Genomic DNA, 23,681 nt, shown 5'->3' on the forward strand with positions numbered 1-23,681 from the left:
CTCTAATTCGAAGGATCTAAGAAGTCCCCGCAACTACATTCATACCGAGGCGGGCCCGAGTGCGCATGCGTGAGCGGACCTGTCGTGTGACTGTCGTAAATAAAGTTTTTTTTAACTTTCCGGTCCATTTAACACAAAGCTACGTCATAAACATGGAGCGCTTGGAAGACGACGATGTTTTAATCCTTCTTTCAGGTAAGTAGTTTATTTTGTTTTGTTTTTAAATATTGTAACGATCTGGGTTTACAGTCCGAGTGCTGACACAGCGAATGTGGAGTCTGTCGATACAGACAATGGATGCTATTCATTTGCTAATATTCTATTGTTTGTACTCAGGCTACGGCCCATTGTAGCCTGTGGTACCTGGGATGTGAATACATGGTTGGTGAGACCAGTTCCAGACGCTTAGCTCATCATTGAGGGACGCTACAATATAAATATAAACATAAACAGATAATGTAATGGTATAAGGAAACTAACAGAAACCACGAATCAGCCCATAAAATAGTTCTACACGATACAGTGTAGGGTGCAGGGTGAAAGGCCCATTGTGGGTCCTTCACTATACATTCATTCTAAGTTTTGAGAGCTTCCCTATTTTTGGAGTGTGATAGTTTGATTTCGTCTTTCAAATTAAGGATGGTTTATGATTGAACTTTGATTTATGAATGCTTTAGATTAACAAGGGATGTATTTGTCTACCATTACTCCACAATATCAGATCAATTTGGTTTAATTTATAGTATGCAATATGACAATAATGTTCTCAAAACAAGATGTTCGGGCGTTGCGATACATTTTAAGTAACAATTGGTATGTTCTGTTTTTTAATCAAGGAGGATCCAAGTGAAGCGACAGGAGTTTCAGCAACGTCAAAAACTGGGACCGAACAGTTTGTTTGGCTTGAGGAGGAACAGGAAGGGCAGCCTCTCCCAAGAGAAGGAGACCTGGAGATGAGGGAGAGAAATTCTCCTACCCTTTAAAGAGGTACTTTTAAGTTACATACCACAAACACCATTTTATATAATATACTAAATAGAATTTTTTATTAAATCCCCAAAGTACGCTGGGTGAAATACAAGTTAATATCACACTGAAAGAATACCTCCGCTGATTAACATTGATGTTAATTTGTTGATTTTTCCCTTGCTTCCTAGACTGGTTGATTTTTGACCAAGCATGCTTCCCTGCTGTGATTGTTCAACTGGGAAAACAACTCTTTCCACAGGAAGGCAAGTCAATTTGATTGGAAGGAATCTAAATGTTTTTTGGGGAAAACAATGTATGCAGTAATGTCATTTAAGATTGCTTGTGCATTGAAATAATTGCTTTTTGTCTTTGAATTTCAGGGCGATGCACTCAAAGACGTTTTCAGTGGACATTGCTGATCTAGTTGAAAGTGGGTACTGGCCAGCAACAGTCAATTTTAAAACCTTGTATGCAGTGGATTGGTTCACTAAATATGAGGATCACAAGATTGCGGCTCTGGGAATGTCACGGCAAGCTTTTGTTAGCATGCCTGAACATCGCACAAAAGTCTTAGGTCGGTGAGTATAAAATGGAACTAATTACCCACTGCTTGCAATATGTTTCCCATATATTTACTATAATATAGTGTTGGATTTTTATGTCTTTTTCTAGCAGATTTTTAAGATATGTGGGGATACCATGCAGAATGCATTACTGGAATAGACCTATGCCAAATTTGAAGTTGAGAGGCTGTCTCAGGTGCAGCATTCAGTGCCCTGCGTGCACACCCTCCATGTTGGCTTTTGCAGTGGATGGGATCCGTAAACTATACGGCTTTAAGAGCCAACCAGGGTGAAAAATTTAGAGTGCCATAAACAGTACATTTGTAAATATGTATATGTTTTTATATGTTTGAGACTTGATTGATTTTTTGTTGTTCTGGCCAAGGATTCTGAGGTGTCTTCCTTGGTTGACTACATCCATGAGACGACAAAACACGTAAAGTTATATTACATTGTCCCTTATTTTACGACGCAACGTTTTCTTGTACCCTACCAATTTTATTTATGAATAATGATGTTTGGAAAGTAGAAAACAAAAACCCCACCACCTTCTGAATTTATCCTTCTCCTACGCACCTGTCGCCTGTCTCACGAAATAGATGTGCAAAGTTTTCCTCTGTTATGTATAATGATGACCCCATCAAACATCATGTTAGCAATATTTACACCTTTAATTTATACTGTTTATTTCTGTCTACATGTGTGAATTTGCCTTCATTAGTTTTAGAAAAGAGCGATGTATCGGTCAGTGGGCGGCAGCACGAGACTCACTAGTCTGTAAGTAGACGAAGGCGTTGAGGTTGCTGTCGGCCATTGTTTTTTTGCTTAAGGGACTGAATATGTTCCGTGCAGAAATATTTGCACTTCCCTTATATCTACAAAAACTGCTTGCTTCACAGACTGCAGTTTTGTTTTGCTCCGATGTGGTGTGCAAATACTAGCCGTATCTGCAAAGGGTTGTGCAGCATTAACATTTTGTAACTCTGATTTTGTTTTGACAGACTGTGCAAATGACCTTGAGAACATCACCACTCTACAGGAAGACACAGTCCAGTAATGGGTGTCAGATGTTCAGCAGTGGACGACAGGTACTGTGGAAAAAATGTATGTCATTGTTGCACAATGTCCTTTGACTCTGTTTACACAAGGTCTACACAAAAAGGTTTGATTGTAAACTGATATTGGCACTAATTCATTTTATTCTCCTCTTCACAAGGACCAACCAATCAAAATGACTTACAGAACGCCATTGAGGACTCTATTTGAGCATTAAGCAGCAAAGATTTCAGCTGTATCGTCAGGCTGGTGAGACAACAAGATGACAACTTTAATGCCAATTTCTTTGTGTAACATACTGTGACAAAATGTATTGATTACTATTTGTAGATTGTAAAAATAGCTAACCCATTTATAAAAAAAACAAAACTAGAATTACCGCACTGCGGTTGTATGACTCCGCTAACCAGTGCAGTTTCTGTGTACATATCTCTACATACTTTTTCTCATATAAATGTCACTGTAACCTCGACAACTGAAACCGTAAGATGAGGTCATTGTGGCCTTGACCTTTTGACTTTAAGGCAAATAGTCAGATGGACAACCCGAAAACATACAGTTATGCCTCCGGCAACTGGCTATTGCAGAGGCATTTAAATGTTAGTGTTTGGTTTCACATTCTAGATGGCAATAAGCAGAGACATCAACTCAGGAAAAAGATTTCTGTAGAAAAGAAAGCCTTGTATGTGTGTATATATACATACACACAAACGCACTATTAAAACGTTTTGTTTTTTATCATATATTCTCAGGCAGTACTGAGGCATTTACGGAGACGGGACATGAGGGTCTACTCTGCGTGCTCAAGAGAAGATTGCACAAAGTTCAAGCTCAGCAGGCTGCAGTGGGTCCGACATATTCTGGAACGGCAACAATGTCTTTGGATGACTCCTCCTCTGAAGAGGAAAACATGGAGAGTTACTTCTCCACTGATGAAGAACTGCGAGTGCTGTGATTAGGTAAACGTGTGAATAACTCTGTTGCTGCACTGCTACTGTTGCTACTCCCTGGCAGCCTTAGGAAGGCCTTAGCTTTGTGTTGGGTAGCTGTTAGCTTTAGCATATTTAGTTTTTAGCGGCCTGTCTGACGTTTATCTTTAAAAAAACAAAACAATCAGAGGAAACCATCTTCAGAATTTAACACTATGGTTTGTTTGTGTCCTTCAGTTCTTCTCAAGTGAAGCTGTACCACTGTGCTCCAGCTCCACACTCCCTCCTGCAGCCTCCGCTCCTGATGCTAACCTCCTGTCTCCATCACACCAAGCAGCAAACCTGGAGTGACAGAACCTTCTCCATAGCTGCCCCCTCCCTCTGAAACCCCCTCTCCCAAACACTATTTTTGTATTTTTTAAACTCTTTTGCATGAGAATTGTTGATCATATCATTTCCAGCAACTGCCTTAATGTAATTTTTGTGCATAATAAATGACATTGATCATAACATATTGGGATTTCCTTGCACTTCTACACCATGTTATTGGCAGATAAGATGCTGATTGAGTTAAAGCAGTGAATGCTCTGCTTTAAGCAAAATAAACACACAAAAGGATCAAATGGATTTGAAGTAGAATGGGCACATTACATTCTGTAGAGAGTACCTCAGCTACTGAAGTCAGAGAATTACTTTCTTTATCTGAGGTTTCAGTCATTTATAGTCACAGCAAAGCACACAGGTCTGGTTGTCTAAGTGGCGCCCATATCATATTGTTTAAGATGTGTAACATCAAGCTTGTGTATCAGTGCTAAATACATCCAGTCATAAGTCAGAGTCCACCCTCTTGTTTACACTAAAATTAGGTGACCCAGATGTTTCACAATGCAATCTGATAAGGTCATATGAGAAACATTCTTAACACCAAAGAAATGAACACAGCAGTACAGCAATAGATGTTTCACTTTAAATCAGTAGCTGGTAAGCGGTAATGAGGCAGGGGTTTCTATCAGAAATCATTTCTGGGACATTACTTTAAAAGATCTCCAGTATAAGCAAATATGTTCTAAAATTGGTTTACATCCAAGTGTGAGGCTGTCCCACCACTTGGAGTGAAGATATAGTCCAGGTATGAACAGTCAAAACCTCAAATCACACCCAGTACGGTATGGTTCAGGTGACAGTAGGTGGAAGGTGAAGGTCATTTCCATGAGCTCAAGAGAAACAATGTGACGTCTTAGTAGTTCATATTTGGGTCCTCTTAAAACATGCACCCACTAGGTACTCTATACTGTAATCCTGAAAACCAGGGACCATGCTGCATTGGGGTCTAGGGGAAGGGAGTAGCAATGTTAAAAATCAAAGGGAAGACTGTGATATGAAAAGTGTTTCACAAGAAAAATTAGGTCTACACTTGCCCAAATTGAATGCAGATATATGTATCAAGTCAGATGGATACCATAGATTTATACAGAGTCAATGTCATTGGTAGTGAAAGTAGAAAATGAATACACTAAGATACATACAGTATGAACACATAAAAAGTGTTCAGAAGTATTCAAAATATATCATGCAGAAGAGTATTGGTGTAAGTATATGGACATAATATATGGACACAAGTATAAATATTGTTGTGAGAGAATACATAAGTAGTCCAGAGAGTATGTACACAGTGTGTGTGGGGGAGGGGTGGCTGCAAGTTAGGGATGGTGGTGGTGGTGGTGGGGGGGGCCTGTGGGATGACGAAGTCATCACCCGCCCTACTCTCCCTCTGATTGGCTAGTAATCCTGATTGGCGCCAGAGCTGTGTATTGGTGTTTAGGAATGAGGACCGTCAGAGTTAGGGTCAGGGGTTAGCCAATCAGAACCAGAGTAGGGGGCGGGCATTGTCATCATCGCGGGAATCCTGACACGCTCCACAACAGCTGATGCTCCTGGACAGGTATGGGACGAGCAATTATGAATTTTAATATTTCAGTATTGAAAAGTATTAGGCATTTGTTAATAATTACCATGGAGCAGAGTTTATATTGGTTCCTAACGTTTCAGTTTGGTGTGAAATGTTAGGAATGTATAGTATAGTGTAGTGTGTATGTGTATACTAACTTGAATGTGAAATCTCAACATATAGCTCAGTCTACTGCAAAAGTCATAAACACCACATTTAAAGCATAGATCAAATTAAGTTGTATTGATGTATTTTATTTATATGTATTGAAAATAATGAATATGCTAGTATGCACCACAAAACATTACTCTGATATTAATGTGTTTTTGTTCCATTGAGGTTGGAGTAACCAGCATCCCTCCACTCACCAACCCTCCATCATCCCTGCCAACCAGCCACCCATCAGCCAACTGGCCACTTGTCCTCTCAACCAACCCTCCACCAGTCCTGCCATGCAGCCTCCCAGTGCCATGTTGAATCAGGGTATGTTGTGGTGACATTTTTAGAAAACGAACACAATAACGTTGTATTTTTACTAAGGTGTTACACAAGTAAATAATACACACATGTAGGTCAGAGTAACTAACCTTTGAAATCTTCCTAAAGATGACTGATGTTTGTGAACTTTGTTTCTACAATTGTCATGACACTACATCACATTATGTAAATGGGAATTTGTTTTGCTACAGTTGTGATATTGTGGTAATAAATTGGAGTATTATATTCATATATATATATCTGAGTGTGTGAATGGATATGATCCCTAAAACTGAGCTCATCATTCATGTTTACTCTTTAGATTTTTTATCTTTTCACATATTTTTAGTGGATTTGGACTCACAAACATATGTCGTAGGGCGACTAAAGTGAGAAAAGTGAGCAGCGGAGTCTGTGTTTGTGCGCCGTTACCTTTCCCTCAGATTCTGGGACTATATTAAAGAAGCTGTGCAATTCTTTTATATAATCATCCATTTATAGACATCAATTTGGCCCGGGACAAGCGTGATTACTAACAATTTTTTAAGGAGGCAGTACGAAATTTGACAGAGCCGGCGCACAATGAACTGAATATCTTTAATTTATTATCTAGGGCAGCAGGGCTCCATCTAATTGGCCAAATATATTGACATGCAGAGCGTGAATACATGGCACATTGAACACCATTTATTGCAGTCCAAGCAGTCTTTTGTGATATGTACATCACCCATGTTGATATTGCGATGACCGTAATTTTTAGATATCTTGTACAGCCCTAGTGTCTATGATTTAAAACCCATAAGCATGATCTGTTTTTTTCCCTGTTCTAAAGCCAAATAAGGTTTGCTGCCATCTAGTGGTTATTTCTTTCCAACCAGCTGAATAGTTAATGGGTTTGAAGTCATCAGCGGATAATGAGATGAAATGTTGCTGGTCATCAACGTAATCATGTTATTTTTGCTGATGATAAAGCCAAGGGGAATCATGTCAAGTTAAAAGTGCACAGGAAGGAGCCCTGTGGAACCCCAAACACTATTGCTTTTTGTTGGAGTGGAAGTCGACTGTTAATCGATTAGTTGTTGCAGCCCTAGATTGACACACCCAGTTTTTTAGCATTTCCAGTAGGTTCCCATGATCTCCATGATGCATGTGCTAAATGCATAGCTCTGGTAGGAGTATTAGGATGTTCACTGACAATTGATTATCAAATTGTGCAACAATGCTAATATTAAAATATATGAGGTCAGATTGAGAGTAAGTGTACTCTTGTTTTGCTCTTTCAGAAGCAACCATTCAATCACTGGAGGAGAGAAGTATTACCCGGTGAAGAAGGTACTGAAAAGCAAAAGGCTGAAGGTTTGATTTGTTGTAATTTGAGGTCAAAAAATTTAGTTGTAATATACAAAAAAATGTTGTACTACAGAGATACTAACTGGATTTACAATCACCACAACTTCAAACTGTAAAGTCATCTGACCATAGGTTTGCTTTTAATGGTAAACATGTTTTAATGTGTTTCAGGGGAACGTAATGGAACTGGTGGAGCGGGAGCCCTGTTCCATGTGGTATGTACAATGTCTCTTAATTGGATTTGATTGTCCCTAAAATTACTTAATGTTTACTGCAATATTACAATTAAGAAATTTGTATTATATATCGTTAGTTTTTCTTATATAACATTATGCATTTCTTTACTTTTATGTAAATTGTTGCTGCTAATGTGGTGCTATTTATTTATTTGAAAAATATTTTTAAAAAGACAAGTATAAACTATTGTCTTGACAATTGACTCTTACAATAATCAGGTCATTTACACTAATCAGCTTACTGTGTGCATGTTAAATGCATATGGCATTTATAGCTCGCTGTGTCTCGTTGCCCTTCTTCCTTGTCAAGTTTTGAATTCCATTCAATGCTAATGTAAAAAAAATTCTTGGTTAATTACAGTGGGAAGACGTGGCGCTTGCAGTGTGTGCCAAAGGAGAACACCGGGAGTTGACATACATACACACAACATGAATATACACAAAACGCATACACACACACAAATGTGACATAAAAGGTTCAATGTTAAGTGTTTATTTTTCAAGAAGTTTTTGTTAATATTACTTATATATATATATATATATATATACACACATATATATATATATATATACACATATATAGATAGATATATAGATGTATTACAACAGAGCATGTCAATATATATACAGTATATACAATATATACTGTATATACAGTATATATTAATAATGTAATATTACTATTATTTGTATTTGTTTAATTGAAAAGACTATCTTGCTGTTTCTTTAGCTTACTGTTAATTTATATTTTAGGAATGTAGTCACATTTGTTTTGTATGTATGGTACCTACATTAATTAAAAACCCTTCAAACCCCAACGCCTTGTGTGATTGTGTGAACTGCTGAAACCATTTGCTGCTGGAATTGTTTGCTGAATTTTATATATAAATTATATAATTGATATATTGCCTTATACAGTATGTCTATCATCTCTATACAGTAATACAAACAAAAAAAATTAAAATTCAAGTAGACAGCAGATTTGTTTTTATTCATCGCTATTACAGAGCACATGAAGATTAACAGTATGTACAAACAACTCTTTACATAGCAGAAATACAAATACAAAGTTATAAGAAAAAAGTAAAGATAAAAAATGTATTAATGATATACGAAAAATAATCTTAATGTTCATCATCAGTCCATATCAAATTTATCAAATACACACTAGGCATATATACTGTAAAAATGTGCACTCGCTATACTAAGCCGTCCAAGATGACGGGTCCGCTCACGCATGCGCACTCGGGCCCGCCTCGGTATGAATGTAGTTGCGGGGACTTCTTAGATCCTTCGAATTAGAGGTGTAATCTATCATCAAATATTAATATCAAATAACGTGAATAACGTTCACGCTCACTGAACGACGCAACGCACGGACGATGATTCAAACAGCACGCTACGACGTGGTTTACGGCATGGCAGCGTTCACAGCAACCACCATAGCAACGATAAAAACGTTACATTACTACGATTTTTCTGGCGAGATCTGAAAAATATTCGTGATAACTAATAAAATATAGATCGTAAGCATGAACTGGCTGAAGATTGTGGAAGCAAAGAGCATATTTCTCGCTAGAAATGGTGTCAGAATGTATTTTAATGCCCAAACTATATTATAAAATGACATTTTTATCTGAAAATACAAGGAATGTCCGCCATGTTTTCGTTTTCGCAGACGGGATCTTGAGAGTCACGTGACGTGGGCACAGGCCAATGCAAAACAATGGGCAGACATAAACGTAGGTATCTCACAATTTGAGAGGCCAAATTGTGAGATGCCTACGTTTTTCCAAGTGGACCAACGTAGGTGGTGTACGTTTTCTGATGAGACTGGGTTGCACAGGTAACAGCTTCAAGTGATCTGTAGTGTTAAAGTATGGAAACATCTTCTCAGTGAAAGTGTGTGTGAAGGTGTGAATGTGTTTGTTAGTATCAGGATCAGAGAACGACAGTTTTCTTGTGTTCCAGTCCAGTTTCACTCTGATCCTCTGGATCTTCTGCACAGAGAGATCAGATAATGCTGATGGTGACACTGCTGTGTATTTATCTTCATAGAACCCTATTCCCCATGATTTAGACAGATTGTCTCTCTTCCTCTGGACAGGCTCTTCTGACACACCCAGTAACCAGCGTGTACTGTCTCCAACCAGGACGTCCCAGCTGTGAGTCCCTGAGTTAAAACCCTCAGATCCCAGGACTGAGGCGTGTTTATCAAACCTCTCTGGATTGTCAGGAAGCTTCTGTTTCTCTCCTCCTCTCAAACTGGTCAGACCTTCAGACAGGACGAGTTTTGGATGAGCAGAGTTTGGGTCCAGAACCACAGGACTGTAGGAGACCACGTCCTCCATCTTGTTCCAGATGTTGAAGCTCAGGTTGCCCAGATGTTTGGCCTTGTCTATCAGAGCTCCTGAGGCCAGCTGTGGATCATCCAGCAGGGGGCGCTGCTGGACTCGTTCCACTGCAGCCTTGTAGTTGAGCAGGAACGAGACGTCTTCAGCTCTCAGCTCGTCCTCTGTGGTTCTGATTGTGTCTGAAAGAGCCGTTATGTCTCTGCTCAGAGACTCGATCTTCTCCTTCATCATCCGACTCTTCTGCTCCTCTTCCTCCCTCAGTGCAGCCATCCTGGCCTCCTCTTCCTCCTCCAGAAACTGATGAAGCTTTTTAAACTGCTCCTTGATCTGTGTCTCTGTGAGTCCGGCCTGGACCTTAATGTGTTCTGCTGTTAGTTCACACTCTACTTTAACACGTTCAAAACACTGTAACTTCTTCTTCAAGGGCTCCAGAGTTTCCTGAAGCTGCTTCTTGTGTTGTTGTGCAGCTTCATCGATGGGTCTGAATCTGTGGTCTCTGTGTTTCTCTGAATCTCTGCAGATGAGACACACTGGCTGCTGATGGTCCAGACAGAAGAGTGTGAGTTTCTCTGAGTGCAGACTGCAGAGAGCATGTGAAGAGCTCTGATCTCTCTCCTGTAAGAAGGTCTCACACAGGTTCTTTAACGCCAGGTTACAAGGTGGTTCGAACATTGAAGATCTTCTCTTACAAACTGGACACTCTTTTACTTCTTTGTCTTTCCACCAGCTCTTCACACAGTCTTTACAGAAGCTGTGGCTACATGACAGAAGGACAGGATCTCTGAAGACCTCATGGCAGACGGGACAGCAGAGATCCTCTTCTGATCTGGAAGCCATTGAGTCTCCAGGTGAAGCTGAAAACAGACAGTCAGTCAGTCACAGCTCCACGAACTTCACTGAGGTTTACTTCCTGTCTGAGTCGAGGTGTTTGTTAAACTCACGGTCAGTGTGTGGAGCGTCGGCAGGTTGTAGTTTGACTCTTCTCTCCTGTAGCTGGACTCACTCAGGACGTTTGGTCTGGTTTGGTTCAGTTTGGTCTGGAAGGTGAATGTGATCGTCTGGTTTTCCGCCTGCGTCTCTTCCGGGAGGAACAGATGTTTCCTGGTTTCTCAGGTGAGTCAGGAGAGGGTGGAGCTTGAGATGCTGGATGATAAAACCTGTAAAACCTGAAACAAATGTACCAGCAGCTCTGCTGCCAGTACAAACTATGCACCCCCCCCCTTATGGACTGCTCTCTAACACTTTAACTCTTAACTGTGCCAGATTCATCTGCCTGTGCAATATCAACGGTTCATGTGCAATACATTCACTGTACATATTCTCACACTGCACATATCTTTACTGTATATACACTGTTTACATTAGTTTAATTACATTCATATATTTCTATAGTTTTTAATTCCTCACACTTAAGTATTACATGTTTCTTATTACCTGCTGATGTCTTTTTGACTCTTGGAAGGATCATCTTAAAGGATCATCTTATCTTATCTTAAATCCACGATGCTCCAGATCATTTAAAATCAAAAAGATGCAACTTCCTTGAGTTTGACTTGGAATGGGGAGAATGTTTCCTCTTCCATTTGTCTCTGCATCAGTTTGAATCTCCGTCCAACACGTCTCACACGCCTGCAGAGATCATGTGACCACTCACATGCACTGGACATGCACGTCCCCCTGGACACAGGTTGTTGGAATAACATCTGTCAACAGTTGGTTCTGCAGATTGGAAGTTTATTAAAATTCAAGTGTCCATTTTCTTCTTCATGATTCAAGGACCCTGGTGTTTCCTTCACTTCTGTTTGAGTTACAATGCAGAAGATGTGTTATCCCGTCACCGCAGAGAGGGGGCGCTGCAGCAGTCAGCTGGAGTCTCGGAGAAGAAGAAGCAGCGGAAGCGGAAATGAGGCAGTTGTGTTTTGAAAGAGGGAAATTTAAAACTCGACGGTGTGAAACAGAAATGAATAAAAGCATCGAGAGCCAGAGGAACATGAGCTGAACGGAGCCGAACTTACAGTAGCTTCATGGACGTTTTCTCTCTTACACGTTGTTTGAATCCGATAAAACCAGTGAAGCTAGTTCCTTGTGTTTTGAATCGAATCTCTCGGTCGCGTTCACTTCACTTAAATCTCTGTTTCCCACAAACACCAGTGTTACATCTGTACATCTTTGTTATTTGTGAATAATCATTTATTTTCACTCTCGTTCTATAAATTCACCTCGTACACTTTTATTTGACTGTGTTTTTATTTCACATCGTCACATTTAGCTTCAGTAAAGAAAAGCTCCACAGTCTCTGGGCTACATGAGGATGATGAATAAGAATAAGACAGTATCATGTTGATTCTAATGTACTGTGTGTGTACTTGTGTTGTTATACATGTATTTGTATGTTTTTCTACCATCAACCTGCAGATGAAAACTAGCCTGCATCATTAAATCTGACCCATTATATGATGGACTCCACTACACTTGTTAATTAATGTGCATTTTCCTTTTTAAATGCATGAATACGAACATGCAGCAGTTTGTGTGGGTCAAAGTATTTATTGAAATTTCTAGAAGTGGCTTGGAGTGAAGCACTTGGATTGTGTAATAATATTCTTTAGCTCAATCTTTGCTTATGTTTTATGTCATGTTTTAAATTGATATGATACTTGAAGCTGTTTGGTGAAACCTCAGCAGACTTGACCTCTGACCTCCTGTGTGTCTGATGTTCCTGCAGGTTCTCACCAACATGAAGAAGGTGAGAAGCTCACGGCTGCAGGACGCCGGCAACATGGGGGAGGACTGTGAGTGACACACACACACACACACACACACACACACACACACACACCATAATTACAAAGACCAGAATATTATACAACAAATGCATCACACATCCATGAGCCGATTGGACGTACAACACAGCTCTCAACTCACACAGTCACAAGACACCATTACACAGCAGCTGAACAGGAAACATGCATCACAAATGGACTCGATACAGAAAATCAGGCAACAGAACTATTTTAAGTTTTTTAAGTTTGTTGTTGAAGTTGACACAGTTGTGACAGACCTCAGGTCAGAACACAGCAGCAGCTGCTCCACCGCTGCCTCGGCCTGTTTGTCGTTTGTGTTATTTTGTGGTACTTTCCCTGAATTAAATGATCTGAGCACCTCCACCGCTGAAGTCACACAGTAACACAAACACACTAACTGATCAGCACAGCAGCAGCACAGCAGCAACTCCTGTGTTCCGCTGGTAAACTTACTGTTCTGTCCATGGAGTGCGGTGGCAGACTGAATAACAAATGAATGAGTTATTACATCGCAGCAGCTATTTTGCGTTTGCTGGGTTTATGGTTCCTGCTCTGGACACAATGCAGAGATGTTTGTTTCTATCAGTCATTTAAACCCAGAAACATGGAAAACAAGGCTCAGGCCTAAACATCCCAGAGTGATCCTTTAAAGCAACAGAAGACAAGAAGCTCTCAGCGCCTTCATTCTGTAAATACTGTTCATGATTGACCATCGATTCTCACACATCGCTGTTCTTTGTTCAGCCAGTCGGATTATATATGTTCATACAACCTCCTTATTTATGTAAGTTCTGGTAACCAGGACTCAGTGCAGAGTTTATAATGACTCATTGTTTCTCACATTTCACTTCGTCATATTTATTTTATTGCACTTTTATCTTAACGCCTTTAGATTGTTTGCAGGAATCTTATGTCGTCTCCAGGAAGTAAATAATAATAAGAGCTCAGCTCAACACGGACGGGACAACATCACATGCAGAAACATAAGAGTTCAGTGTTTGTTTCAATTTGTTAAAACATTGAAAGACATATTTTTACCTGTTTGTACTTGTCGGCACCAGGACACTGTGGAAAAACACATTTTAATCCTGTTTGAATGAAGGTTTAAAAAATGAATGAATCAAAGAAGCCTTCAGAGGAAGGAACATTAAAACATCCACACGTCCACAGCGAGGATTTCATCATTTGAATCAACAAAAGCTACTTTCTCTAAAAACACTTTATTAATGCTTAACTCAGAGACTTAAATCAAACGTCAGTTCATCTGTGACCAAGCAGCTGAAGAAACGATAAAGTGTCGAGAACTCGTGTGAAATGAAGAAACCTGACGTTTGTGTTCAGGTTGTGTTTTGTGCAGATTGAGTGACGACGATCCGGCCATGTTTGGAGAAAAGGTCACGGTGAAAGAACTCAAACTCACCGTCCACTACTTCTGTTTGGTAAGAGTGTGTCTGTCTTGTGTTATCCATGTTCCCAGTCGGATACTCGTTTCATAAACTAGACATTTCAGATCTGCTCAGATCCTGTGTGTGTGTGTGTTGTCTCAGCTGACGTCCTGTGGAGTTTACCAGCGAGGGCAGGACAATGAGGGAGTTTTTGGTTTCCTGGTGGACGACATCAAACAGGAGATGAGACGGTCGGCTCGACTGGTGAGAGATCCACGTTTTATACATAAAGTCGCCACTAGGGTCGTGTTTGATGACGTTGAGAAGCAGCGTGTGTGTTCACTGTGTGTGTTCTCTGTGTGTGTTCACTGTGCGTGTTCACCGTGTGTGTTCTCTGTGTGTGTTCACTGTGTGTGTGTGTTCTCTGTGTGTGTTCACTGTGTGTGTGTGTGTTCTCTGTGCGTGTTCACCGTGTGTGTGTGTTCTCTGTGCGTGTTCACCGTGCGTGGTTCAGACTTGCTGCAGCTGTAAGAAGAAGGGGGCGTGTGTCGGCTGTTACGTCAGGAGCTGCAGGAGGACGGTTCACTTCCCCTGCGGGAGGAAGAAGAAGTTCATCTCTCAGTTCAGTGGCCTTTTCCCGTGAGTGTCGACCACACACACACTTTCATTCACTCGTATCACGAGTCACCCTCTGTCTTCTAGAAGGATCTTTTCATCCACCTGGGGTCTGTGCTACGAAGCTGGATTTGCACTTATCGGTTAACTTCAGGGTAAATTCAGAGTTTTGAGTCCCACGAAGCTGCTTCCCTGGTTATCGGTAAATCACCATGGTAACTTGAACAGCTCACCTGCTCCAGGCTAAGTCAAACTGTTGTGTAATAACAATATAAGTACAAACAGCTGATCCAGAATAAAAGAAACAGTTACAGCTGCTAAACGCAGGACGAACATCTGGTAAAACCTCTGATTGTGACAATGTGTAAGTTACAGAGACGTTATTTGCCACACGGATCCTCTAAGAACGATGATGTCATGTTTCACAGGAATAGATTGGTCAGTGGGCGGAGCTTCTATACGGCTTGATCTCTTTTCTCCAACTTAACCTGGAGCAGGTTAGCTGTTCAGCATAAGTTACCATGGCGATTTAGGAATAGGAAGTGAACTAGCTTCGTAGGACTGAAAACTCTGAACTAAACCTGAAGTTTTACCTCGATACAGCAAATCCTGATTGGTAGTTCAGGCCTCTGAAGAGTGTTTGATCCAGATGCTGGATTCTTCTGCAGCAGGACACAAACAGAGGAGGAACAACAGCTGCGTGGTTGATTTGAGATTTCACACGTGGGTGTGTTGTCTGAGTAAAGATGTAAAATACACTCTGCCATGAGTTCACTGCCATCCTCCATTATCTTCACTTCGGCATTTTATTGCTGCCACAGTATGATTACATCTAAGCAATCATATTTTTAGGGTTAGGGTTAGTTTTTAACAACAGAGGATGTTGCACCTTGTTAAGATCTAAGAGACAAATTATGATTTGTGAATACTGGCTAAACAAATAGAATCAGTGAAGCTGAACTGTAGATCAGTTAAAGAGACTTCAAAGTTATTCAAAACCAGAGTTTATCTCCAATATTCAGCAGGAAACCTTAAAATATGAAGAGTTGAAGTGTGATACTCAAGCATTAGACGTTACCTCCTCAAAAAGGGTTTGTCACTGACGGGCGGGATCGGTTGGGCCCGGAAGGATCCACCTGTCGGAACCTTCGTTTTTCGAAGACGTGAGGATGTCGGGATGAAGGAGTCTTTAAAATGTCTGGTCAGCCACTGTGATGTAAGAAGTCTTTGAATGCAGCCTCTGAACTGAGATAACTCAGTTTTATTTGTATAAAATCATAACCTATAATATATAATCATAATCTTTTATTGCCATTTAACACACGTCAGCAAACATAAATTAAACTCAACTTAAAGGGCTCCAGCAGTTTCTGCTGGACGTCTAAGCTTAGCAGCTCAGTGTCTCTGTCCATGTGTCTCGGTCCTCTGTGACTGTCTCCCAGTGTCCCGTGTGTCTCCCAGTTAGGCAGCTCAGTCGCTGCCTTTTAAACGTGAGGACCGATCAGCTAACAGCTCTCACCTGTGCTGAAGGTGCTCTCCCAGCCCCCCCACCTCCACAGCCTCCATGTTGAAGTCTGGTATAAAAATATGCAAAGATTCTCGACCTCTGTGTTCAGGAGGTCTTCACACAGACATGAGGGACAGAGACGCTCAGAGAGTTTGAACCCCTGTGGTTTCTGTCTGCAGGTCGTATTGTCCGGATCACAGTCCCACTCAGTCTCTGTGTGTGGGCTCAGACCTCAGTCTGCCTCAGTCCTGCTCCGTCTGTTTGGACACCATCGACCCCGTCCTGTCCTACTCCGTCCTCAAATGTCCGTGCTGCCACGCCAGCTGGTTCCACAGGGAGTGTGTACAGGTAGTGAACCGAGTCTTTCTGGAACAGAGCTGCAGTTTACCTGCAGTTAGGTTTGTGTACAGCTTTGTGTCACGTTGTAGCAGGATGTTATTGTTTTATTAACTTCCTGTGTGTTTGTATCTGTGACAGCGTCAGGCCCACAGCGCTGGCCTCTTCTTCTTCAGATGTACTCTCTGTAGCAACAAGGAGAGCTTCCAGGAGGAGATGCTCAGGATGGGAATCTACATCCCGGAGAGGTAACGTGATCATCAACACACTGATGACTTTCAGAAAGCTCAAGTCAATGATGACAATGTTTTTGTTGTTGAGGCATCATCTTCTTTCCGATGTTCCACGTCTCTGGAAGAGCCTGAAGCCGCTCTGCATGTAAATACATTTGACCAATCAGATGGAGCCCTGCCGCCCTCGATAATAGATTCAAGATATTCAGGTTGTTGACGGGCTGTTCAGACTTTTTCTGCAAAGAGAATTTCCTGCCGCCTCCCAACAAAACTCGAGTCCAGTGGAAACTGTTAGTGGTCACGTTTGTCCCGGGTCAAATTGATTTCTATTAGCGGTTGTCGTCCATCTTGATTTAGAGTTTATGTACAGACACCTTCACATTAACTGAGACATTTCTAATCAGGTTAAATATGGGATTGTGGGTCGAGGCAGCTGGAAGCCAAGCAGAACAAACTGACGTCGGTTTCCTGATTCATTCTGTCTCTGCTTCCTGCAGAGATGCTTCATGGGAGTTGGAGGCCAACGCATATTCTGAGCTGCTGGAGGTTTACAACCACTGTGACGCTGTCACCTGCCTCTGCAATGACGGACCCACACACTCCGCAAAGACCGGGTACAACCTCCTCTCCTACACTGACATGAACGCACAGCAGAGACATTAAGGAGAGAGACGCGTCAGTGTAAGACACTGTAGTGGAAATGCTCTGTTTTTGGCTCCAGGTGGTTTGAGGTGATTCGCTGTCGACTGTGTGGATCCAGAGGAACTCACAGGAAATGTTCGGGGCTGAAGCTGCACACCGGAGACTGGGCCTGCAGCGACTGCACACAGGCTACGGACGGGAAAGGTCTCAGTTACTTTCTTTGTTGTCAGCAGGATTATGCAAAAAACACTCTTTTCATGAAACTTTGTGGAGGAGGCGAGCAGACGAGGAAGAACTGTTGTGAGGTAGATCTGGATCGGGGGGGGCAGATGTTTCTTTAACAAAGTGAGACATTTTGAAATACTTCTTCTCAGAATAATTCATAGATCTTGATGACACACACCTGACATATTTAGAGGAGTGACCTTTATGAGTGTGTATGAGGGGGGGGGAACGAGATCTACTGAGTGACCAACATCCACCAGCTGATTTTTACAGTTTATTCATTCATCAGACTGACGTGTATGAGTTTCCCCTCAGTGTGACTCTTTCTAAGCATCTGCTCCGTCTCCGTCTACAAACTGACGTGAAGTCACAGTTTAGGAACCTGAATACTCTATACCTGAATACTTTATACCTGAATACTTTATACCTGAATACTTTATACCTGAATACTTCTTACTCTATACCTGAATACATTATACCTGAATACTTCTTACTTTATACCTGAATACTCTATACCTGAATACTTTATACCTGAATACTTCTTACTCTATACCTGAATACTCTATACCTGAATACTTTATACCTGAATACTTCTTACTCTATACCTGAATACTTTATACCTGAATACTTCTTACTCTATACCTGAATACATTATACCTGAATACTTCTTACTTTATACCTGAATACTTCTTACTCTATACCTGAATACATTATACATGAATACTTCTTACTCTATACCTGAATACATTATACCTGAATACTTCTTACTTTATACCTGAATACTTCTTACTTTATACCTGAATACTTCTTACTTTATACCTGAATACATTATACATGAATACTTCTTATTTTATACCTGAATACTTCTTACTTTATACCTGAATACTTCTTACTTTATACCTGAATACTTTATACCTGAATACTTCTTACTCTATACCTGAATACATTATACCTGAATACTTCTCACTTTATACCTGAATACATTATACATGAATACTTCTCACTTTATACCTGAATACATTATACATGAATACTTCTTACTTTATACCTGAATACATTATACCTGAATACTTCTTACTTTATACCTGAATACATTATACCTGAATACTTTAGTGAACACACTTGGATGATGCAAAGCGACCTTGGGAACATCCTTTAATGTGGTTACTAAATCTTGAGCACCTCCTGTAGACTGTATGTGAACCATGAGCTTTTGTCTCGTCCAGCCTCCCTGGTTGCGTCTCCTCAGAGCGCTCCAAGAAAGAGTCTGCTGTCCAAACGCCACCTGTCCCCCATCCACTCCTCCATCAGCTGTAAAAGGTACACAAATCGAACGCACCCGTTGGTAGTGTCCCTTCTCTGGACGTATTCTGCTGAGTGATCCTGACCTCACCGCTCTCAGGGGGCGATGGCCAATCAGAAAAGGGCTCACACAAAGTTCAAGTGAAAGTTGAAGCTAAAGAAGCTACAGTCTTAGCCTGGCTGCTACTCCCTCAAGCATGCATCATCAAATATTAACTCCACCCTCTCATACTTTTTGTTTTGTTCCTGTTTGTGGGAATGAAAGACCTTTTGCAGGTGTCTGCAGTGGGTTTGAGGAACAGAAAGAATGCAGGATGTGTTTTTCTGGGGCCGAGTTACATGAAACGTCTCTCTCTTTGCTCAGGCCATCGTTACCGGTCACAGCTGGGTCCCCTGAGGAGCTCCTGCTGGCGTTAGCCCCTCAGCTCCGTCCACTCACTGTCCAGGTGGAGGTGAGTGGGTATCAGGCTCTGTTTGCTGGTCTGGATCTGGTCCGGAGGCCCAACTTCGACCCCACGTGCACTCTGTCTGTCAGGTCAGATAAACTCCCCTCAGTCCACATTCACACCTCAGCTCCAAACTTTCCACTCTAGGTTTTACCCTCGGGCTCATTTGGTTTTTGTCTGTTTGTCAACACGTGGATTTCTGCTGTCCTCAAATCTGTGTCGTCTTTGTCCAGGTTCCACGATGAGAAGCAAACTGCGTTTCCCAGCAGCCTCAGGGACGGCCAAACGGCCAGGCAGTACTTCCTGAAGCTGCTGGTGCAGCAGATCCAGGACTCTGCGGTGTTTGAGGGTCCACATGGATCCAAAAATCTGGCTCTGGATTATCAGGGTACAGTTTTTTTTAATGCTTTATTTTATTCTTTATTTATGCCACAGTCATGCTAATTTATCCTTTCTGATTGTTGTTGAATCACTAAATATCAAACAAACAGTTCCGGGGCTTCATTTTGTGTGTCTGCAAACGTTGGATCTAAAAAACAAGCTTGACAGGAGAATGTGTGCAGCCGTACTCTGACCCATGCGTAGCAACATGCTGGAACGTGAGGTGGTGAACTGAAGCAGATTATTGATCCACTTCATCATTTACATTAAAACCAACAATGTTATTCCTGCTACAATAAGAGTTCAAATATTCTCTGTAGCAATGTTGACCACAGCTGCTGCACTGGTGTGATGTAGTGCAGCTGGAGCGTCCAACGCAGCGGCTGCAGGTCCAGTCTCATCCTGTTCTTCTTTATCGTGTGTGTGTGTGTGTGTGTGTGTGTGCGTGTGCGTGTGCGTGCGTGTGCGTGCGTGTGCGTGTGCGTGTGCGTGTTCAGCTCTGCGTGATGACCTCTACTTTGACGTCGGCTGCCTGCTGGCTCTCTCTCTGCTTCACGGCGGTCCACCTGTCAGCTTCTTCTCCCGCGGGCTCTACCAGTGTCTGTTCAACTACCCACCAAACCGCCCCCTCACTGTCGCACACATGACCCCCGACGCACACTTCACACGCCAAGTCAGCAGGGTGAGCAGCACCGAGAGAAACCACGCCTTGTTATTGCAGCACAAACGTTCCAGGTTTTCTTTTCGTAATTTGAAGTGAAGCGATTTGATTGGCTGCTTTCAGATCAAGGAGGCGGAGTCTTTAGACAGCCTGAAGGAAGCCGTGACTTCCAGTTGGGAGTACCTGGAGATGGCTGGTTGCAACCGGCCAATCCGGAGCCTGGAGGAGAGGGAGGCGCTGGTGGAGGATTTGGTCAGCTTCAGTTTGATCACCAGGATGCAGCTCCCACTGCAGAGGTAGAGGCAGAGTGTCCATGAAGTCATTCATTGTGTGAGATTCTTCTAACGGGGTCACGAGAGCCCTTTTCAGACACGTCCTGTGTCTCCAGAGTTTGTGTTTCACACATGAACATCGCTGAGGGAGGTTCTCTGCACAGACGCGTTCACAACAGCAACTAATCCTCCGCAGCATTCAGGCGAGCGGTGGTGGAGCAGCAAGAGGAGGTCGTAAAAACCTCTAGACGTCTTCGTCAGTGTGTAACACGGCTTTTTCAGAATGAAACATTTAGCAAAGCGTCTTATGGCGGTCGGTGTATCATTATTGGAAATGCTTTACTCCCTAACATCAGAATATCAGGTTATTCAGGATAGAATCGAAGTCAAAGTATCTGACCTGTAACGTCTGTTTGTTTCCCTCCAGGTTTCGTGAAGGTTTGCAGACGTTAGGCGTCTTTGATCAGGTGACCTCCGTGTAACTCACTTCCTGTTTAACGCTCACAGTTCATCAGCGTCACTGACCGTCCTGAATCCAATCTGATCCAGGTGCAGCTTTTCCCGTCCGTGTTCTACGGCGTTTTCTGCGAAGCAGCGGGTCGTCTCACGGCTCAGACGGTCGGTCAACTCTTCATCATCAACTTGTCAGAGCAGGAGGAGAAGCTGGACAGGGAGACGCCCGTCGTCACCTTCTGGAGACACCTCCTGCTGGAGTGTGAAGGTACACACGGGTTTTATACCTCATCAGAACTAATTCACTGTCACTGAGTTTAAAGTTATTTATAACTCCTTCTCCTCCTCCTCTCCTCCTCCTCCTCCTCTCCTCCTCCTCCTCATCTCCTCCTCCTCTCCTCTTCTTCTCCTCATCTCCTCATCTTCTCCTCCTCCTCCTCCTCCTCCTCCTCTCCTTCCCCCCATCTCCTCCTCCTCCTCTTCCTCTCCTCTTCTTCCCCTCTTATTCTCCTCCTCTCCTCTTCTTCCCCTCATCTCCTCCTCATCTCTTCCTCCTCTCCTCCTCCTTCTCTTCCCCTCCTCCTCTCCTTCCCCCCATCTCCTCCTCCTCCTCTTCCTCTCCTCTTCTTCCCCTCTTATTCTCCTCCTCTCCTCCTCTTCTTCCCCTCATCTCCTCCTCATCTCTTCCTCCTCTCCTCCTCCTTCTCTTCCCCTCCTCCTCTCCTTCCCCCCATCTCCTCCTCCTCCTCTCCTTCCCCCCACCTCAGTTGGAAGGAGCTCCATTTCCTTGCAGGACCTCCTTCTCTTTGCCACAGGAGCTGAGGAGCCTCCAGTTACCGGCCTCCTCCATCCTCCCTCCATCTCCTTCCTCCACCCCTTCAGCTCCTCCTCACCAGGAGTGGAGGAGATGGGCAGATCAGGGGAGGAGGAGTGGAGTGATGGGGGGCTCTTCCCTCAGAGCGAGCCCAGCTCCAAGCACCTCCTCCTGCCCGTCACCTCCTCCTACCAGTCCTTTAAGAGCTGCATGGAGCAGGCCATCAGCCACCACGTGCACCTCCTCCCTGCGGAGCGTTAGAGTTGTTTCGATCTTTCTCTGAAAATCGCCAAGTTGCTAAATAATGAGCAGGACAGATTTACAGCAATATCTGATTTTTATATATAACGTAAAGATTAAAGATGAGTTTTTCAAGTGATGACCTCATCGTTTCAGTTCCAGTCACATTAACTCAGAAATGTATAATTGTTTTATTACATGATTTCATCCCCTCTCAGTTTTTATATATATTTTTATCCCTTGTTTCTCTGGTGAAGCTGATAAATGAAATGTCTGTTCGGACGCTGCTCAGACTTTAGGTGACATTAAAAAACTATTTGTCTTTTCTATTAAATATCAAACACGTGGTCAAATTATCCTATTTTATATTTTGCTAAATATCTTTCATCTTTCACGGAGGTGATTTTCTAACTTTGCTCTTAAGAGTTACTTTTAGTGCAGTTGTGTTTTTATTGTACATACTTGAGCTTTTATTTGTTTTTCTTGGTGTTTTCCTCTCGTTTGACGTTTTCTTTCTTTGACTTTGGAAGATAAATAAAAAGTGAAATGTTGAGTTGATTGACATCGAACAGTTTTCAAAGTCACTGTTTCGCTGCCACAGATGTTTCATCTTTTATTTAAAGGGGACATATCATGCAAATTCCACTTTGTTAGTGCTTCTACAGGTTAATGTGGGTATCTGGCTCATGTCTACCAACCCAAACACTCTGGGGAAAAACACTCGCGCGTTTTGTTATAGTTCCTCTAAGTCAGAAACGTCATGCTTGAGTGACTCGAATGAGCTTCCTGGGTTTTGTGTCGTAACAAGGCACTGGAAGTCTCCCTACATGGTCTTGGCCCATCCCCCCGTCCCCCCACACTCGTTACGCCGGGTTTACACCGGAGGCAGCGAGGCTGCGAGGCAGCGCAGCGCCGTTCTCCAGCACGCAGCCGCCTGGCTGTTCACACGGGACGAGCATTTCTCCGCTGGTCAGCCCCATAGACTGTATATATAAGGTCAGCCCGCGATTCTGCTTTCTCCGCTTGTTGTTGTACCCGTTGAATGATGGTCTTCATAGCCCCCCCCCCACCCCTCTCTTTCTCTGTCTGTCTGCTTGTGTGCTTGTAGTGGGGGGGGACAGAGGGGGACATTTAATTATGTGATTGGGAAAATTAAAAAAAAAAGGGAGCTGTTTGAAATGATCCTTGTGGTATTTTGACCAAAGTATGTTACAGACATTTCATTAAGACCCCAAGGAACCAGATCAACTTGTGGTCAAATGGGCATGCTATGTCCCCTTTAAAGGGTTTTTAAATAAAATTTCAAAATAAAATGACTGATACCCTGTTATTTCTATCTTTCCAGAATTCAGGGGTTTGATTGAAATGCTGGTTTATTAAAGGATGAGTTTGTTGATCGGAACAAATCAAAGTGTTTTGTGTGATTTTCTGTCAGGAGTTGTGCTGCTGGATTAGAACTTTAAGACATTAGCTCATAGGATTC

At 42.3% G+C, this 23,681-nt stretch overlaps 2 protein-coding genes and 2 long non-coding RNA genes across 5 annotated transcripts; 3 read left to right on the plus strand and 1 right to left on the minus strand.

Moving 5' to 3' along the window:
• The first annotated feature begins 2,307 nt into the window (after positions 1–2,307).
• On the plus strand, positions 2,308–4,084 carry LOC117756167. Its single transcript, XR_004612764.1, has 3 exons — positions 2,308–2,620; positions 3,341–3,547; positions 3,755–4,084. It is a non-coding gene; the product is annotated as an uncharacterized LOC117756167 (long non-coding RNA).
• A 3,045-nt stretch (positions 4,085–7,129) lies between these two features.
• Positions 7,130–8,002, plus strand: LOC117756170. Its single transcript, XR_004612767.1, has 3 exons — positions 7,130–7,274; positions 7,464–7,507; positions 7,890–8,002. It is a non-coding gene; the product is annotated as an uncharacterized LOC117756170 (long non-coding RNA).
• A 725-nt stretch (positions 8,003–8,727) lies between these two features.
• On the minus strand, positions 8,728–10,719 carry LOC117756483 (nuclear factor 7, ovary-like). Its single transcript, XM_034577032.1, has 2 exons — positions 9,373–10,719; positions 8,728–8,808 (listed from the first exon to the last, which is right to left on the minus strand). Exons 1-2 carry the CDS (start codon positions 10,717–10,719, stop codon positions 8,728–8,730), a joined length of 1,428 nt encoding a protein of 475 aa, XP_034432923.1.
• A 1,031-nt stretch (positions 10,720–11,750) lies between these two features.
• Positions 11,751–22,787, plus strand: g2e3 (G2/M-phase specific E3 ubiquitin protein ligase). 2 transcript variants are annotated; one of them, XM_034576520.1, is made up of 17 exons: positions 11,751–11,886; positions 12,608–12,674; positions 14,028–14,125; positions 14,234–14,335; positions 14,586–14,710; positions 16,373–16,541; positions 16,671–16,777; positions 17,260–17,376; positions 17,484–17,608; positions 18,856–18,949; positions 19,296–19,466; positions 19,611–19,765; positions 20,256–20,440; positions 20,543–20,715; positions 21,119–21,158; positions 21,241–21,412; positions 21,912–22,300. In XM_034576520.1, the coding sequence occupies exons 2-17, from the start codon at positions 12,620–12,622 to the stop codon at positions 22,217–22,219; spliced, it is 2,196 nt and encodes a 731-aa protein (XP_034432411.1). In that variant the 5' UTR covers positions 11,751–11,886; positions 12,608–12,619; the 3' UTR covers positions 22,220–22,300. The 2 variants fall into 2 exon arrangements, with proteins under 2 accessions (XP_034432411.1, XP_034432410.1); XM_034576519.1 differs by having other exon boundaries at positions 11,775–11,898; positions 21,912–22,787.
• The last annotated feature ends 894 nt before the right edge of the window (positions 22,788–23,681 follow it).

The sequence above is a fragment of the Hippoglossus hippoglossus genome, chromosome 22 (genome assembly GCF_009819705.1).
Source record: "Hippoglossus hippoglossus isolate fHipHip1 chromosome 22, fHipHip1.pri, whole genome shotgun sequence".
NCBI lineage: Eukaryota > Metazoa > Chordata > Actinopteri > Pleuronectiformes > Pleuronectidae > Hippoglossus > Hippoglossus hippoglossus.

Excerpts from the sequence above, each read along its gene's own strand:
- LOC117756483 (XM_034577032.1), bottom strand. The coding sequence starts at position 10,719 with ATGGCTTCCAGATCAGAAGAGGATCTCTGCTGTCCCGTCTGCCATGAG. Across the intron at positions 8,809-9,372 it reads ATCACTTGAAGCTGTTACCT|TCCCCGCAACTACATTCATA; the intron begins GTGCAACCCAGT and ends GGATCTAAGAAG.
- g2e3 (XM_034576520.1), top strand. The coding sequence starts at position 12,620 with ATGAAGAAGGTGAGAAGCTCACGGCTGCAGGACGCCGGCAACATGGGG. Across the intron at positions 14,711-16,372 it reads CAGTTCAGTGGCCTTTTCCC|GTCGTATTGTCCGGATCACA; the intron begins GTGAGTGTCGAC and ends TTCTGTCTGCAG. Across the intron at positions 19,766-20,255 it reads TCTGGCTCTGGATTATCAGG|CTCTGCGTGATGACCTCTAC; the intron begins GTACAGTTTTTT and ends GTGCGTGTTCAG.